At 39.1% G+C, this 19,065-nt stretch overlaps 1 protein-coding gene across 2 annotated transcripts in view; it reads left to right on the top strand.

Moving 5' to 3' along the window:
• Positions 1–19,065, top strand: part of Lyst (lysosomal trafficking regulator) — a 153,167-nt gene that overhangs the window by 59,146 nt on the left and 74,956 nt on the right. For both annotated transcript variants that reach the window (XM_041630875.1, XM_041630874.1), the window contains 6 exons: positions 265–510; positions 2,778–2,951; positions 6,976–7,125; positions 8,161–8,298; positions 11,950–12,148; positions 14,467–14,598. In XM_041630875.1, the coding sequence (XP_041486809.1) occupies positions 265–510; positions 2,778–2,951; positions 6,976–7,125; positions 8,161–8,298; positions 11,950–12,148; positions 14,467–14,598 (1,039 nt within the window). The remainder of the gene's footprint in view (positions 1–264; positions 511–2,777; positions 2,952–6,975; positions 7,126–8,160; positions 8,299–11,949; positions 12,149–14,466; positions 14,599–19,065) is intronic.

Here is a 19,065-nt window from a genome sequence, read left to right as displayed (position 1 = left end):
ATTTTAATCTCATATTTATTCTGAATGTATCAAAGCTAAAATCCTTAACTATACTTCATGTTATTGGTCACAGCTTGATTAGCTTGTCATTTCTGTTGTAGGAAGAAGCTAAGCTTCCCTGCCCATCTTTGTTTAGAATGGTGACTCTCTTTTTAACAATTAAAATTAGTTAAGCATCTTTTTATGTTGAAATACTTAATTACTAGTTGATAGCTTACATTTTAAAATTTGTTTTGTCATTAAAGGAAAATGTTTGTGTTTTAGGAAAGTCTTTCAGTTGTTTATACAGCTTACTGTCCTGCTCAGTACACCATCTATGAGCCCGTGATCCGACTCAAGGGTCAAGTGAAAACTCAGCTCTCCCAGAGACCCTTCAGCTCAAAGGAAGCCCAGAGCATCTTGCTAGAACCTTCTCAACTCAAAAGCCTGCAGCCTACGGAATGTAAAACCATCCAGGGCATTCTGCATGAGATTGGTGGGGCTGGTGTATTTGTTTTTCTCTTTGCTAGGGTAAGAATCTTAATTATAGCTTTCTCAGAAAGAAGCCCCTCTCTTTTATTGATAAATTGAAGGGCTTCTTGTAAAATATCAAAACAGCTGTACTCTACTATGTAAAACTTTAAGACAAAAAATTAATCACGTTACTGATGATAGCATGCTTTCTGCCAAGAATGAGTAATGATTAATTAATTCATAAAGATTTTAGAAGTTTTTTATTATCTACAATTATAGTTGGAACAAGTAAATGTTAAATATATGTGATTTAAAATTGTCTTTGAAAAAAACATATATGCTATTCTAATAATGTGAAAGGTTTTTTTTTTGTAAAAATGATTTTTCACTATGTGTATTCACACATATGTGTAGATGCTGATAGAGGCCAGAGAAGAGCATTGGAGTCCCAGGAGCTGTAGGTACATGCAGTCGTGAGTCACCTGATATGGGTGCTAGGAACCAAACTCAGGTCCTCTGGAAAAGCAGGAAGGTCTTTGAACTGTTGAGCCATCTTTGCAGCCCCAAAACATGCTTTCTTCTTTTTCAAGATGAAAGAGAGAAAGAGAAAAACTTTGATTCCATTTTAGAATAAACCATTTATTTATCTTTTCTCTTTAGCTCCTTATAGGCAGGAAGAATATTTTTCCTGATAATGAACAGTTCATAATTTCACTCTTTCTATCTTTAGAATTGCTGGAAAGCACAATGTGGGCACAAATAACCTCATTTTTATAACATAATTTCTACTTCCTCACATTTGCGTTCCTGTTTAATTAAAGCAACTTTGATCTTCCTTTATCTTTAGAATGTCATTTTATCCCTAAGTGTAACTTCTAAAACATCATCAGATTTTCTCAGCATGTGCATATCTAGCTTGATTCCTTTAATAGAGCCACTTGATCTAAATTTTGCAGTACCATATATCAGCATTTGTTGTTGTTAGAGTTTGTTTGGTTTTTTAAATCTTGCTAGTCTTACCTACCTTAGTGTGTATCCTTGACTTGCCATGCTCACACTGCTTTTCTCCTATCTAGTTGAATAGATCTTCCATTAATATTTCAAAAGTAAAACTTTCATTTAACTCCTAATCAATATTTTGTGATCTCTTTTTACATTATAATTTCAAAATGTGTGTGTCCTTGGTTTTTCTTGTTTTATCCAGATGGTAAATATAATTGGATCCTAAAAAAGACTTAATTTATATTTACATACATTTATGATCTTGCTAGTAGACTTTTAGAGTTTTTCACATTTAAAATTTAGAAATTGTGTCCAGTATCCTTCTGCTTCCTATAAAGATAAAATGTATTTTCCCTGAAAGTCTTACATGCGCAGCCTTTCAGCCTAATTTCCTGCCTTACAGGAACATGTACCTTCATTATGCATTCCAGTGTAGGCCTGTGCCCTTCTAGATGTGCCCTGTGCTCATCCCCTCTTATCCCTGTTTTCTAGGCAGAGTCTGGCTTTCTCTTCAGGTTAGCTTCTCAGTATAGAATTCCTTAAGCCAGCAGAGGAATCAGAAGTGGGTACTGTGTAAGATCCTAATATATATGCAGTTGAAATCTAAGTCCTGTTTTTTTACTTTTATCATGATAGTCATGCCTGGTTCTTTTTTGTATGTTTGTTTGTTTTGGATTCTGTTTTGTTTTGTTTTTTTGAGACAGATTTTCTTCATGTAGCCCTGGCTGTCCTGGAACTCACTCTGTAGACCAGGCTGGCGTTGAACTCAAAGAGATCTGCCTGCCTCTGCCTCCCAAGGGCTGGGATTAAAGGTGTGCACCACCAGCACTGGGCTTTTTTGTTTTTGTTTTTATTTTCGAGACATGGTTTCTCATGCCTGGTTCTTAAACGTCTGAGGTATCAGAGACATTAATTGAACTGTAGTGCTAGGCACAATATGTGGCTTTTATTTTTTCCCTTGTCTTTATGTTAGACAAGAGCTCTCACAGTACATTGCATCCTTTGCTTCTTTATGGCCCTCCCCCTAGCAATCATTTTTAGCCTGTTTCATGATTGACCATGGAAACTCAAGTTCTGTGATCCTGCTTCAGATTACTAAGTATAAGATGCTACTGATCTTTATGTCAGTGTTACCTTTGTTCATTTTAGTATTTTGATAGATGAAAAAGAATGAGATTTATGATTTTTTCAGTTTCACTTATTTACAATTCTTAGTTATAATGTAAGCATTAAAAATAGCTTGACATTATTATAGATAATCACACACATTAAATTTTTACTATTAACAGATCAAGGGAAAAGCATCAACTTTTTGTTTTCAGGTTGTTGAACTCAGTGGCTGTGAAGAAACTCAAGCATTAGCACTGCGGGTTATATTATCTTTGATTAAGTATAGCCAGCAGAGAGCACATGAGCTGGAAAACTGCAATGGACTTTCTATGATTCATCAAGTGTTGGTCAAGCAGAAATGCATTGTTGGCTTTCACGTTTTGAAGGTATGACCTCACAAAATTTGTTCTTGCTGTTTCTATACAGTGACACTCACCGTTCGTCAAAATCTCCCATAAGCATTTCATGTTGCTAGTAAATGAAGGAAACTCACTAATATTTATGTACTGAAACCAAGGTACTCTTCTGATTCTTTCCAGATTACTTATATGTTTCTTTTTTTCTAAAGACTTTTGGAAAGGAAAATAAACTATAAGAAGTTGAGCTCTAAATAGACCACAAGTGTACTCCAAGCCTACCCCTGTGTTCTGTGGGCTAATGTAGTCATTAATCTCACTCCCACGGGTCCATTTCTCCAGAGATGCACTACTGCAGTCAGGCCGTGTTAGGGTTTGTTGTTGTTATTTGTCGTGTTTGAGGGCTTATGATATGTGTGTACTTGTTAGTGTGTGCACATACATGAACGCACAAACAGGTGCGTGTGCATGTTCACGGAGGGCAGAGGTTAATGTCAGGTGTCTTTCTCTAGCTCTCCGCCTTTATTTTTTGAGGCAGGACTCTCACAATGTTTCTGAAGTTCATCAGTTCAGCTTGGCTAAATCCCCTGGTCTCTGCCCTGCCTTAGTGCTGCTCCCGGTGGGCATAGCTCTAACTCTCACAAGAGTTGTTGAAGTCAAGTACTCATGCTTGTGAGGCAAATGCTTTATCAATTGAGCCATTTTTCCAGCTCTGGCGTTTAGTTTTTGTCATATAGTATTTTATTTGTTATTTGAAAATGTCATGCATGTACATAATATATTTTGATCTTATCTTCTCCCCAGTTCTTAGCTCCAACTCTCCTGGGCCCCTTCCCAATAAGACCTTCTCCCAACTTCATATCCTCTTACTCTTTTCTTCTCCTTCTTCATATTTTCTTTTATTGAAAATAGACTCTTTTCTCATATAATATATCCTGATTATAGTCCCCTCTCTCTACTCCTCCTAGTTCTTTCCCATCTCCCCTCCCTTCCAGATTCTCCCTTTCTGTCTCATAAGAAAAGAACATTTCTTTTTTTTTATTTTATTGAGAAAAGGAAAAAAAAGTTTCAGCCTCCTCCCAGCCTCCCATTTCCCTCCCCCTCCTCCCATCCTTCTTCCCCTCCCACTACTCCTCTGCCCCTCCCTCTCCAGTCCAAAGAGCAGTCAGGGTTCCCTGCCCTGTGGAAAGTCCAAGGTCCTCCCCCCTCCGTCCATGTCTAGGAAGGTGAATATCCAAACTGGCTAGGCTCCCACAAAGCCAGAACATGAAGTAGGATCAAAACCCCGTGCCATTGTCCTTGGCTTCTCATCAGCCCTCATTGTTCGCCATGTTCAGAGAGTCTGGTTTTATCCCATGCTTAGAAAAGAACATTTCTAAGATGACAACCAAACATGACAAAATAAAATATAATGAGATGAAACAAAAACTATCATATCATAGTTGGACATGACAACTCAACAGTAGGAAGACTCCCAAGAGCAGACACAGAGTCTGAGATCCTCTTGTTCTCACAGTCAAAAGTCCCATAAAAATACTAAACTAAAAGTATAATACACACACACACACACAGAGGACCTTGTGCACACCCTTGTAAGCATCTGTGCTTACTGCTTCAGTGAGCTCTGTGAGCACTCATATGTACCTTGCTTAGAATCAGATAAGCCAGATTCAGAGAGCCTTGTTCCTTGGGTTCCTCCATTTTCTCTGGCTCTTAAACTCTTTCAGCTTACTCTTCCTTTGAATTCCCTGACCAGAGCTCTGAGAAGAGGGATTTGATGATGGAGACCTCCAATTTAGACTCTGTCTGACTGTGGGGCTCTGCATCTCTTCCCATCTGCTGAGATATGTTGTCCTGGCTGTTGGTTATGTTTTCACACTGGTGTCTTGGCATCTGGGTTTGGGGATGGTGCTGATTTCTTGATTTGTCTTTGTTGGGTGGATGTGTTGTTCCTTGGTTTCTGTTCCTCTCTGGATTTTCTGAGAGTTTGATAGCTGTGTGCTTCCTGTTTTCCTGGCCCATTCAGCTAGTGTGTTCATGAGGAATACCTGCTGGTATTGGAGGCTGGAATGCTGTAATGAATTGGAGGAAGGGAAGTCAGAAGGGGTTGTCTATGGGAATCCACAGGAGATGTATGTTGGGGGTGGGGGCTGCAGCTCCAGAGGTGAAACTGGGGAACTGGGTCTGGGGTAACAAGAGAGGGGAAAAGGTCTGCAAGCAGCTTACCTTGGTTTCTGACAAGTATGGCCTCCCATTTTTTGCTCTTTAAAAAAACCTCTAACCTAGTGGATCCAATTAGTACTACCTGTATGCACATGGGTGTGAGGTCATCTACTGAAGGCTGGGCAACTTACCAACACACACACCCTGAAGAAAATTACATTCTTTCCTCAGCAGCCATCAATTGCCAAAAGCTCCTCAACTAGGTGGTGGTGCTGGTGGCAGTGGCGGCTCGTGAGTCCCTACCTTATCCATGCTGTACTTTTGAATGGCTTGGTTTTGTGCAGCCTGCTGTGAGTTTCTATGTGTCAAAGCCTTGTCATATCCAGAAGATAGCACTTCCAGCGCTCCTCCCCCATTCTCCAGCTCTTACATTCTTTGATGCTCCCTGATTCTTGGAAGCAGGGAGGTGGATAGAGATATCCTACTCAGGGCTGAACAGTCATATTCATTTGTTCTTATCACTTTGACTAGTTATAATGATTGAAAGCAAAGGAAATCTTTGGATATAAACATAAGTACTTAGAAGACAGTTTGATAACATGACCATTTAACATAACAACAATTGTATCTTCCCCCTATGCCCTATAAACTCCTGAGCCCTGGACTTTTGAACAGATTTGTAGTACAGGTATAAATTTTCCTCCTGTTAATAAGCTTGCCCTCTTGTGGTCTCTAAGGAAGTTGCACTCAGGCACCCCCCCCCCCACATATATAGAACACACTAAATAAAAAAAAAATTATCCCGTTGCCCCAAGTTCTCCCCATCCTACCCTTCTCACTTTTCTCTCCCCATCTCCCCTTACCCCCCTCCCACCCCACCCTTAAGATCCCGCTTTTTTGCCTGGCAATCTTGTCTACCTCCCCTACCCAGGAGGATAGCTATATGTTTTTCTTTGGGTTCACCTTCTTATTTAGCTTCTTTAGGATATCAAATTATAGACTCACTGACCTTTATTTATGGCTAGAAACCAATTATGAGTGAGTACATCCCATGTTCATCTTTTTGGGTCTGGGTTACCTCACTCAGGATAGTATTTTCTATTTCCATCCATTTGCATGCAAAATTTGAGAAGTCATTGTTTTTTACCGCTGAGTAGTACTCTAATGTTCTGGCTTTGTGGGAGCCTAGCCAGTTTGGATGTTCACCTTCCTAGACCAGGATGGAGTGGGGAGGACTTTGGACTTTCCACAGGGCAGGAAACCCTGACTGCTCTTCAGACTTGAGAGGGAGGGAGAGAGGAGGGGGGGAGGGGGAGAGAAGTGGGGAGAGGGGGGGGAGGAGTGAGAGGCTGGGAGGAGGCGGAAATTTTTTTTCTCAATAAAAAAAAAGAAAATGAAAAAAAATTAAAAATCCTTAAAATCTAATGGTGAAATTTACTACCTATGTGAGCCTTAGCTTCCTCAATCATTTATATCATTTGTATCTCATGAGGTTATTGGGAGGATTAAGCAGTCTAAAATTATGTAAATTTACACTGGAACTTGAATTCAGAGCAACAAGAATAAATCAAGGGCTGGGGTTTTGCTCCATGATAGAGTGCTTGTCTGTAATGTACAAATCCCAGGGCCCATCCCTACTACTGCAAGAAAAGGAAGATTAAAAATGAGTTGTAGGTGGTTTACCCTGTGTTGAAAATCAGATAATCATAACTGTTTGAAAATTCATGATTTGTCACCAAGTTGAATTGTTTTATAAAATAGATATTTGGAGAAATGTTTAATTCATTACTCGTTTTCCTTTAAGTTTGATGCTATGACTGCTGATATTTCTAGTGAGTTATTTGGTTATCCAGTTATTACTGTATATGACATCAATGCTAATTTTATATAGGCCCTTCTTGAAGGTTGCTGTGGTGAAGAAGTTATCCACATCAATGAGCATGGAGAGTTCAAATTGGATGTCGAGTCTCATGCTATAATCCAAGATGTTAAGCTGTTGCAGGAACTGTTGCTTGACTGGAAGATATGGAACAAGGCAGAGGCATGTGATGTGTACTTTTATTTCATCTGTGTATTGTGGTAAATTACATATGGCATTCAGTTTGCTTATCCCGATCATTTTAAGTTTGTTGTTCAGAAGCATTTCTTGTATGCAAATGTTGTACAGCCATCACCAATATTTATCTTCATAGTTTTTTTCATATTATAAAAGCAAAACTATACCCTTCAAACCTCTTTGCCTCTCCCCCTTAGTGCTCACAACTGCCATGGTATTTGGGGGTCTTTGATACTAACTACTCTTAAGTACCTCATATAAATGGAATCATTAATTTGTTTTATTTTGGTTTTTTTTGTTTGTTTGTTTGTTTTTGTTTTTTGAGACAGGGTTTCTCTGTGGTTTTGGAGCCTGTCCTGGAACTAGCTCTTGTAAACCAGGCTGGTCTCGAACTCACAGAGATCCGCCTGCCTCTGCCTCCTGAGAATTTGTTTTTATTTGTATTTGTTTTTTTTTTTTTGAGGTTAGATCAGTATAATGCCCTCAGAATTCATACAGAATTCTTGTTCTTCTAAGGTTGAGGAATACTTCAGTGTGAGTGTATGCTATGGTGTCCTGGACCTCTCAGATTTTTAAAGCGCATGAAGTTGGAAGGAGGGGTGAGGTGTGTCTGAAAGGAATTGAGGGAGGAGTGTGAATAAGATCAAAATACATTGAATGTATGAAATTATTAAATAATTAACAAAAATATTTAAAAAACAATCACTAATTATTTTGGAGAAGAGAATGGTTTGCTGTTTCAATGTAATTATAAATTTATACATTTATAAACTTATATAAATTATAATGTTAATTATAAATATAAATCTGGAGGCTTGTTCACTGTGTGGAGTTTCGAACTGCCTGAGGTAATGATAATCTGAAAGAAATAAATTTTAAGACGTGCATACCCCAACCCCAACAAATTTAATCTTTAATATAGAGTATGCACAGTGTTAAGTAGTTATGTTTCAGATCTTCCAAGAGGCCCTCGGCATGTTTTCCATAACTGTGCTAATTGGTGCATGTTTATTTTCTCAGCAAGGTGTGTGGGAGACTCTGCTAGCAGCTCTGGAAGTCCTCATCCGGGCAGAGCACCAGCAGCAGCAGTTTAATATTAAGCAGTTGCTGAACGCCCACGTAGTTCATCACTTTCTACTGACTTGTCAGGTTTTACAGGTACTGTTCATGTATCTGCCGAGATATCTCTTGCAGTTGCTTCTGTTTACTAACCCACTGCTGTGCACATCAAGATGTCACAGGCCTGCCAATGGGGATTTTTTCTGTCTTTTGTCTTACTACTCTGCAAGCCTGTTTTCTTTCAGCTCTTGCCTCCTGATCATCTTGTCTAACTCAAACTACAAAAGAACAACTAGTAAATTTCTATGTTTCTTTGTATTGGAATATAATAATTTTGTGGTTCCTGAACATCAACATTTAGTGATTCCTAACTCATTATATAGCCTTTAAATATCAACTCACACATATGTATGTACACTTTTAATAGATACAATTTATTGTATTTATCAAATTTTTATATGTTAACTAGCAACATGGTAATATATCCAAAATATTATGTTAAAGGTGACACTAGCTTATGTTTCTATATCTGTGCTGTGATCTGCCTTTACAAATGTCCTTTTCTCTTCTTGGTTGGTATATTGAGCTATTTCCCAAGGTTTTGCTTTTGTTTTTAATGTTTGAAACATCCATTGGTCTTGTCAAGTGAGATAAGCCCAGATAAGGTGGGATCTATGGGATTTTTATTATTACTTCAGGAGACTAGTGCTTTTGCTTTTATAGCCTGACGCCTTCACAGTATAGTTGGGTTAAAATTCAGATACGCTGACATGTGTGATCTGATGACATGCCAGCCTCTTAGGCCACTAAACCCCTGGTATTCTTCCCCCACATCTAGCCACAAATGAGAGGTTCTTCCTTTGGCACATAATTTTTTTTTGTGTGTGCTGGATGTTGTTGATCCTGTTGTTGCTCCTGGAAAGAAGCCTGCCCTGATTTTTCTTCATCTTAATTGGCCCCTTCTGCTTTATACATTTGTTCCCACTATACATATATGGTATTTTATGTTGTTCATGATATTGTAGTTTATTTCCTTTCTAAAATCTTCTGAAAATAGGACATGGGATTTTTGTTGTTGCTGCTGTTGACCATACTCTGACTTCTGTATCAGGCACACATAGGCACTAAATGAATACTTACTTTGAAAAGCATCATATGTACCTTTCTTGGCTCCTGTTATACATCAGGTTATTCTCTTTGAAAATATAACACTTTGATTTCTTAGCTTGCTGAATATTTTATGTATCATTTATGCTTCTATTTTCCTCTAAATTTGTTTATCTATTTTAAAATTTATTGCCAATTTACAGTAACTTTGTATGACCATGTGATAGTCAACCTTTTCAATATATTTTTTCTCCCATAATTCTTCTCCAAATGCTTTTAAAACTCAGGTAGTAATTTCTTTTTCTGAAAGGTCTTTTTTTTTTCACCCTTCATTCAGAAAGTCTATTTACCACATTTTATTAAACATGAATCTTGTGTAAAGTATGTAAAGAAATGAACTTGATCTTTGCATTTACAATATCTCAGTGCCTTTGTGACATTTTGGAAGGAGTAATGAATTTTCAGTACAACGAATATGAGGCAATTACATTAGTTCCTGAGTATTGGGTACAGGCCCTGAACTAAGGTGATAAAGTATCAAGAGTATAAAGTAGCAAGTATGAAGGAGATTAAAAAGATATCACTTCTAAGGCTAATTCTGTTTTAATAGAGTTGTCAGGAGTCTATATATTATGTTATATTATTACACACACACACACACACACACATGAAAACACTAAACACTGTGAAACTTAGAATGGTAGTATCAAAAAAGTGACCAAGCCAGGCGGTGGTGGCGCACGCCTTTAGTCCCAGCACTGGAGGCAGAGGCAGGCAGATCTTTGTGAGTTCAAGGCCAGCCTGGTCTACAAGAGCTAGTTCCAGAACAGGCTTCAAAGTGACAGAGAAACCCTGCCTCGAAAAACCAAAAAAAAAAAAAAAAAAAAAAAAAAGTGACCAAGTTTTATTTTTCATACACACCCTATATCTGGGCTTTCAGCAGTGTACTCAGTGGCAGTGGCTGTGAACCCATGACAGGGTTGACAGGGTATCACTCCCAGGTAAGCAGCCTAGCTAGGATATAATGAAGGCTGAGATTTTTTTGCCTTGGGAAATAGCCATTCTCTGGGGTGAAGACAGGAGATAGGAGCTAAAGAAAGAGTAACCAAAGAGAAGAACCTGGAAGGTCAGGAGAGTGGAAGCTGAGGTGAGCAAGGGACAAAGAGATAGCACAAGAGGACACTTGATGGAGAAAGCTCACTGATGATGCAAGCAGGAGAGCTGGAAAGGTGAAAGAGGCTTGGATTAAAAGACAGACAGATGACTGTAGCAGAAATACGCTGAGTTGGAAGTGAGGAGGTATAACTTCTTGTTTTCATTGAACAGTTGAGAAATCTTAACAGATTTGGTTCTTGAATCTGAGCTAGTTGGATGACTAAATTATCTCAGAATTAAACAACTCCCTTTTTAGTATTTTGATTCAGCAGTACATCAGGATAAATGGAATGGAGGGATAACTTTGTATTGTATTTGGACATAGGGAGACAGAGACAAGGCAGTTTTATATTCTGTACCCTTAACCAGGAGGTTAATTACCAGCCTCTGGGAAGATGGAGTTAAAGACAGAAACAAGTTATGTCAGCCTCTGTTCTATAATCTATGCAGTCAATGGTACAGAACAAAGATGCTGGGGGCCTGAGTTTATGTTATAGCTGAACCAAGTCTTTGTTTCTTTGAGTGGTTCAGGCTAGTCAAATAGCCACTTTAAACCTATATTCTATAAGTGAAAGATAAAACCACTGTAAAAAATATTTGTGAGAAAGTTGGCGCACGGTATAGGACTGTAACTAGTTTGTTCTATTGCAAGAGGTCCTTCCATATCTAATAACCGTAGTGGAGTCACAGTACTAAGAGTGATGCTGGTATTAAAAGAAGTAAGCTTTATGCATGAAAAATTCCATTTGTAACATTTCTTTTTTGGGGATTATAGATGACTCATCTATAAAGTCTATCTAGATATCCCCCAATCCAAAATCCTGAAATCTAAAGCTCTTCTTCCAGCTTTTTGAATTACAAGAAGGTTACCCTGCATACAGCTTAGTGTCTGAGGCAATGTTCTAAGAGATTCTATTATTTAATTCTTAAAATGATCTTATTTACTAGCATTACCTTAGTCATATGGACAAAGACATCATGGCAATGTTAATGTAAGTGTAGGGCCACATTGCACACTTGGACACTTTAGCTTTAGAGTCCATGCTGGTGAGTTCGCCAGTGTAACTTGACTCTCTTAATTAAATTAAGAGGGCTAGAATTAAATTGCCATCACTTTTAATGAATTCTTAATGGCAAGATTACTAGAATTGAGAAGTAGTGCCTCAATTTAATAGTAACTATGGTCATACTAGAGTAGTAAACCAACAAAATTCTATCTTAAAAACAGTATCAATGAGATGATTCAGCAGGTAGGGTGCTGGCCATGTAGGCCTGGTGACCTGAATTTGATCCCCAGAACCCACGTAAAGGTAGAAGGAGAGAATTATCCACAAAGTTGTTTTCTCACCTCTACATGTGCACCACTCCCCCTACACTAATAATGATGACAATTATAGTGACTTTTTAAAAGACCATCTTGCTTAAATAAAAAATAGTATTTGACAATTTTCTAAGTATAAAAAAGTGTTTGACTTTTATTTTTTTCAGGAACACAGAGAAGGACAGCTTACATCCATGCCCCGAGAGGTTTGTAGATCGTTTGTGAAAATCATTGCTGAAGTCCTTGGATCTCCTCCAGATTTGGAATTATTGACAATTATTTTCAATTTCCTGTTAGCTGTACACCCTCCTACTAATACTTACGTTTGTCACAACCCCACAAACTTTTACTTCTCTTTGCACATAGGTGAGTATGGTCTTTGTTGGGTCTGTTTCCGTTCTCTTTTTCCTGCTGACACACATTTATTTTGATATTCACTGAATGGTTTCTCTGTGCTGGAAATGACCCTAATTGTATCTTGGGGATAGAAAACAGTGAGTTACAGGATAAACCAAATTGGTTTCTGCCTCCAGGGAGTTTGAATACCAAGAAGAGGGAAGAGGCATGTTTTCAGAAAAGAACAATTAATAGTAGGTAACCTAGCCAGCTTCTTTAAAACTACAGAGATAAAGTTTCATAAGAAAGTAAGTCAGGGTAAAACTATGAGAGAGCTAGGTAGTAAATCAAAAGTGGAAGTCTGGTTGTACAAAAATCATTTAAAGAAATGTAATAAATAAAATGAATGATCATTAATAAGACTTTAAATGAATTTATAAAACATCACTTTATGTTAGGTTAGCACAGTTAGTGAGAAAAGTACTGCACAAGATTCTAGAATCAGAATATTCAAAGATTAGTAAAATGTTTTCTTTCTTAAGAGGCTTACGTCTGGTAGAGGGGTAAAGAAATGAACTTATAGTTATGCTAGGCTTGTGGACAGCACAGAGATATGGAAGCCACTATTTATGTGGATGTATGTGGTTTTTGTTTGGTTTTTGGTTTTTTTTTTTTTTGGTAGTATAGAGCAGGGACTAGGGGGACTGAGGGATATTCCTGAAGGAGAAGGTGTTTGTTTTTTGTTTAGAGTCTAATAGAAATGAGGAAGGAGGAATGGCATTCTAGGCAAGACTGACAAGGAACCTAGAGACTGGTGTTGCTAAAAGTAAGAGACAAATTATGCTGGTTGGTTTTATGTCAGTTGACATGAATTAGAGTCATCAGAGAGGAAGGAACCTCAATTGAGAAAATGTTTCCATAAGATCCCACCATAGCCAGCAGCAGGGTGACTTAGCAGAAGATTCTGCTTTAGGCTTTTGGGTCATTTTCTTAAATTCGTGATTGATGGGGGAGGGCTCAGCCCATTGTGGGTGGTACCATCCCTGGGTTGGTGGCCCTGGATTCTATAAGAAAGCAGACTGAGCAAGCTACATATGACAAGACAGTAAGCAGCACGCCTCCATCGTCTCTGCATTAGCTCCTGCTTCCAGGTTCCTGTCCTGCTTGAGTTCCGGTCCTGACTTCCTTCGGTAATGAACAGCAGTATGGAAATATAAGCTAGATAAACCCTTTCCTCCCCAAGTTGCTTTGGTCATGGTGTTTCATTACAACAATAGTAATCCTAACTGGGAGGCACAATTAGAGAGGCCTGGTAGACATCGAGGTTCTTAAAAACAAGAAGCTTGAGCTTTATCTAAGGTATTAAGGCAACAGGAAACCTCTGGGGTGTGTTAAGTCATGCTGGTATTTGTCAGAATTCTGGTACTCTGAAGATCTTAGGATAGATAAGACATTTATCAATTATGACTTAGAAAGCTATAATACTAATCCAGTGGGGAGATGATTGAATGGATTGAGAGAATTTAGTGACTGACTTGACATGGGTGAAGGATAACAGGTGTACAGGTAATTCCAACTCTCCACAGGGGATGAGTGGGAAATTCTCCACAGTACCCAGAGAGCAAACAAAAGATGTGAATAAGAGCAGAAAGATAAGGTAGTTGTGTGTTTATGGTGCATTTAAAAAGCCAGGGTGGAAAATTTCAAAGTCTGAAGCTAAAAAGGATGATTAAACTGAGAGTATTACTTAGGATTCATATCATACACCGAAGGAGATTCATAAAAATAAAAGACAAGGGTTGGAGAGATGCCTTAGTGGCTAAGAAGACTTGCTGCTCTTCCAGACGACCTAAGTTCAGTTTCTAGAACCCACTACTGCCTATAACACTAGCTCCAGGGGATCTGATACCTTCTTCTGAAATTTGGAAGCACCAGATAAACATGTGGCAGGCACACATACATACACATAAATTCAAATAAAAATAAGTCAAATATATAGGCATACGATACAGCCCTTATTTACGGAATAAGTAAACAGTCTATTTTGAGAGATCACAATTATACATGAAAAGGTAATGGTAAAATGTGAAACCTCAGAAGTAATTGTTAGTACACTTGGAGTTCAGAGAATGTAGAAGTTAATGTAGACTATGTAGTCAACAGCCACAGAATCCATAGTGAGAAATTGTAGAATGAATCTTTACAAACTACATTTGACAGTATGAATCAGGCCTTATTTGTTTTTATTTGGACATTTTTTTGACAAAACTCACATTTAATGACTTATGTTTAGAGGTTATTTTTATTTTATCCTATTTTAAATTTTCCTGTCTCAAAACCAATTCCAGATGGCAAGATCTTTCAAGAGAAAGTACAGTCAATCATGTACCTGCGGCATTCTAGCAGTGGAGGGCAATCTTTTCCCAGCCCTGGATTTCTGGTAATAAGCCCATCTGCCTTTACTGCATCACCGTCTGAAGGTAATAATAGCAAAGATTAAACTGCAGATTATTTTTTACCTCAGTTATGACTATTCAAGAACAGTCAGTATGTGCATGTTGTAGCAGTATGCTATAACCCAATATCCAGCCAAAGTATGTTTAATGAATTTAGTTTTATTTGGCAAAACTGATTGGACTTAGTACATTTTGTGTAAACACACACACACACACACACACACACACACACACACACACACACAACATGGGAGTGAATGGGGAATATGGGAGAAGGGACCTAGAAGGAGTTGCAGGGGTTGGGGTGAGATTTAGGCAAAATAAAATAAAAAAAAAAAAATTTCCAACCTCTGGTATCAGTACTTTACACTCAGTCTAACAACATACCTAGTGTAGGTCTCTGGAGGACCCCAAAATAGATGAGGTTCATGTTGTCTTACCATTGCATTATATGTACTCTTACCATAATCATTTGTATTTCATTAAGCTTCTGATTTGCTTTCCAATTTTTCTCAAATATATTGGTTGTCTTGTTCTCTCTTTGCCAGATAGCTAGCTCACTTGTTAGGTTCACTGTCTCCTCTGTTATGTGGAGGCCCAAAAATGTGCACCTATTTCCACCTTTTCTGATGGTCAGAGAATTTGGAGGTTACTCAAGATTGATGACAACAATCGAAACTATGTATCCTGATTCAGGATGTGGTTACTTGGTTCTTTTGACATTAAGATGGCCCATACAGATAGACCCACCCCACCCTGACAGATGATCAGGATATGCAAGCATACTTTTGAAGCATACCTTCTTTTGTAATACTAGGTTACCTGGGGAGTCACTGCCGAATGCTAATGACTTGATGTCTCAAAGCGTTGAAGCAATTAACTGTTCACATTTTCCTTTGTATCATGTTAAAGAAGTCTTTTGTTGCCTTCTTCCCCCTTTTGTATTGGGGTATAAAAGCATATGAAAAATTAAACACAGTCGATTTCAGTATTCACTGGAACTTCCTCCCGGTACTGTCTCATGTTTTCTGTTTTATTGTTTTATTCGTCCTCTTTACTATTTTTCTAATCTCCATGCCCCTACCCTGGCAAGAGTTATTTTTGTCAAGGCTGATCTCCTAAAAATGGCACCCAGTGTGGGTTGTTCTCCAACACTGTCAGTATCTCTCTTCAATATGACCTGATTATGACGGCTTCCAAGCACTTCTAGAACTCTAGTGCTCTACACCATTCTGTCTGGGATGTCGATTTTCAGTTGCATACATTACTCTTAATTTCAGATGCAGTTGTACACTTGTTTTTTCTAGGTCTTTTGAACAGATTTTTTTTTCTTTTTCTTTTTTTTTTTGCTATTTTTTTTTTATTGAGAAAAGGAGAAAAAAAAAACAAGTTTCCACCTCCTCCCAGCCTCCCATTTCCCTCCCCCTCCTCCCCCCCTACGCCCCCTCCTCCCACCCTTCTCCCCCTCCCCCCACTCCTTTCCCCCTCCCTCTCCAGTCCAAAGAGCAGTCAGGGTTTTCTGCCCTGTGGTAAGACCTAGGACCTCCCACCTCCGTCCATATCTAGGAAGGTGAACATCCAAACTGGCTGGGCTCCCACAAAGCCATCACATTACGTAGGATCAAACCCCCGTGCCATTGTCCTTTGCGTCTCATCAGCCCTCATAGTTCGCCATGTTCAGAGAGTCCAGTTTTATCCCATGCTTTTTCAGTCACAGTCCAGCTGGTCTTGGTGAGCTCTCAATAGATCAGCTCCACTGTCTCAGTGGGTGGGTGCACCCCTCGTGGTCCCGACTTCTTTGCTCATGTTCTCCCTCCTTCTGCTCCTCATTGGGACTTTGGGAGCTCAGTCCAGTGCTCCAGTGTGGGTCTCTGTCTCTATCTCCATCCATCACCAGATGAGGTTCTATGATGATATGCAAGATATTCGTCAGTATTGCTCAAGGATAGGGTCATTTCAGGTTCCCTATTCTCAACTGCCCAAGGATTTTTTAAAGCAGCTTTAGCCCTTCATCTAGAAATGTTGTAGGAGGCCACTTGTTTGTTTTCCTTTCCGCCCAGACTCCCGAAAAAACCACAAAGAAACTGTATTAATTAAATCACTGCTTTTCCCATTAGCACTAGCTTCTTATTGGCTAACTCTTACATCTTAATTTAACCCATTTCTTGTAATCTGTGTATTGCCATGCTGTGGCTTACTGGGTAAAGTTCCTCCTGGCTCCAGCAGGCTTCTCTCTCACTCTGCCTTCTTTCTCCCAGCATTCCATTTAGTTTTTTCTACCTTGCTCTACCCTGCCCAATCAACAGGCCAAGGCAGTTTCTTTATTCACCAATCATATTCATAGTATACAGAGGGGACTCCCACATCATAGAAACAGCATCCTCTGGGAGTTTCTGGTAGCTATAGGAGGAGGCAGTCATCCTTTTGAACTGCTCTAACAGCCTCCCGTCTCTGTCTCCTGTGACATTGCCCCAGTTCCCTGTGCTTCTACTGTATTTGTGCAGCCTAGTTCCCGTTAGCCAGAAACTGCAGCAGTTTCCTTGATGCTATCTTCGGTGTCTTAGCCTGTAGCTGTTGACTTGAAAAACTCAACTATGGCTCCCAGCCAACCAGCTTCTCTGCCAAACACTAGAGTAAGCTTTAAATGCTTGCCTCATCATTAATTGTGTGCTCAGAATTAATTCCCATTTCACTCTCCATAGAATGAGTACTTAAGTCTTTAAGTTCATAGTAATTTCCTGTCTTCGTAATTACTTTTAACAGACTATCCCTGTTTTTTATAGAAGACACAATATGTGTAGATTTCCTGGTTATGAATTTTTTTCCCTTTCCCTACATGTTTCCCTTTCCCAGCAGCTGTCTTCCTCATACTGGTTATGGCTCTTATTGTCAGGACAGCTTTGTCTTCTTCTGTAGCTCTACTACTGAAAGACCCCAGTGCTGGGCAGTCTTTCAGGCTGAGGAGACCCTCCCAAGGAACAGCGAGTCACTCTTCGGATGCAAATAGCAAGAGGCTTTATTTAATACACAGGTACCTGGGGCGGCTTAGTCTCTCGGAAGACAAGCGCGCCTGCAGACTGGGGGAAGGTCTTTTTATAGGAAAGAGGGCAGCAGAAGCAGATTACAGAAGCAAATGCATCGTTAGTGGTCAGTTGGAATGGGGCAAGGGGCACAGGTGGTTTTTCCTCTCCCAGCACAGATGTATGGGAACAGATATCCTGTTAATTGATGTCCTGTCCTAATCTATGGATATAAAGATCCTGTTTTGCAGCCAGGGACCCTGACCTTACTCTGCACTTACAGTCGTTCGTCAAAAGCTTTGTGAAATGACGTTACAGCAGATAAGCTGGGATCTTTCATAGGGGGAGTTGTCTTCTTCTGTGAATTACTGACATTCTAAGTTGGGCACATGTGCTGACTATGCAAACGGGAGGTTCTCATTGGAGCAGGCCAGCTGCGGGTTCCTTATCGCTTGGGGCCAGGTGGCTGACCGGCTGACCGCAGATATCTCGCCTGGCTTCTCCGCCCTTGTTTTCAAGTCGAACTTCCCTGCTCTAATTACTTGCGTTGCTCCAAAGTTTAAGCCTTGCAAAATGGCATTACTGCTGCTTAGTGAGTGGGGGTCTTTCACTACAAACAACTGTTAAGTCTTGAAGGGAAAGTAGATTTTTGGAAAAGAACAACAAGGTATATGGATGTTAATTTCCAATTGTGCTTATTTTCCAAAGCATTTCAGTTATTCTCTAGTTCATTTTATGGTCACTTATTATAATATTTTAAGGCCATGTTTTAATTAGTTTCATCTAGTATTTTGTAGGAATTGTTTTTTAAAAAATTCTATCGGTTTGAAACATTTTCAAATATAGTCATACCCTACTTTTTTACTGGATTATTTGAACAGTCTTTTGGCAACTTTAGCCTGCTAGCCAAAATCAAGAATTACCAGAAAAGAGTTCCAAGCTGTGTATCTCTTTTGTTGGCAGAAAGCTTTGCCTCTAAAACAGTTCATTCAGGAGCTATGTACTCTACCACACTTATAAAACTTGAACATGCATACAAGCACCTGATTATCTCACTTAGACACTGTGTTTGACACTCTTTCCTGGAAAGAATAGGTGTCGGCCAGAGCCTGAGAGTGTGAATTATTAGCTATTGGACTAGGGCTGCTGCTCCATTGTTGCTAGTTCATGGTCAAACATTGGGAAATCTGTGCTTTTACCCTCTGCTCTTGTCATAAAGGATTTTTCTGGTCTCCTGAAATAGTGTTAGAACTATTAAATTGGAGTCCTATGAAGAGAGATGATTGCTTCTCATTAGTAAGTAACTGCAGAAATAGGAAAGAGGACAGTCTGAGGACCATTTTTGTAATGACAAGTACTACCTTTTATTAAGCACCTGTTACAGTTCGGGCACTATATTAGGTACATCACACTCATGACTTCTCTTCATCCTTAAAAGCACCCTGCAGAGTAGATATTCTGAACATTCATC

Source organism: Microtus oregoni, unplaced genomic scaffold, assembly GCF_018167655.1.
Source record: "Microtus oregoni isolate MIOR12 unplaced genomic scaffold, Mior012 000035F_ref0000213, whole genome shotgun sequence".
NCBI classification, from domain to species: domain Eukaryota; kingdom Metazoa; phylum Chordata; class Mammalia; order Rodentia; family Cricetidae; genus Microtus; species Microtus oregoni.
This window is presented reverse-complemented; position numbering and strand designations above follow the sequence as displayed.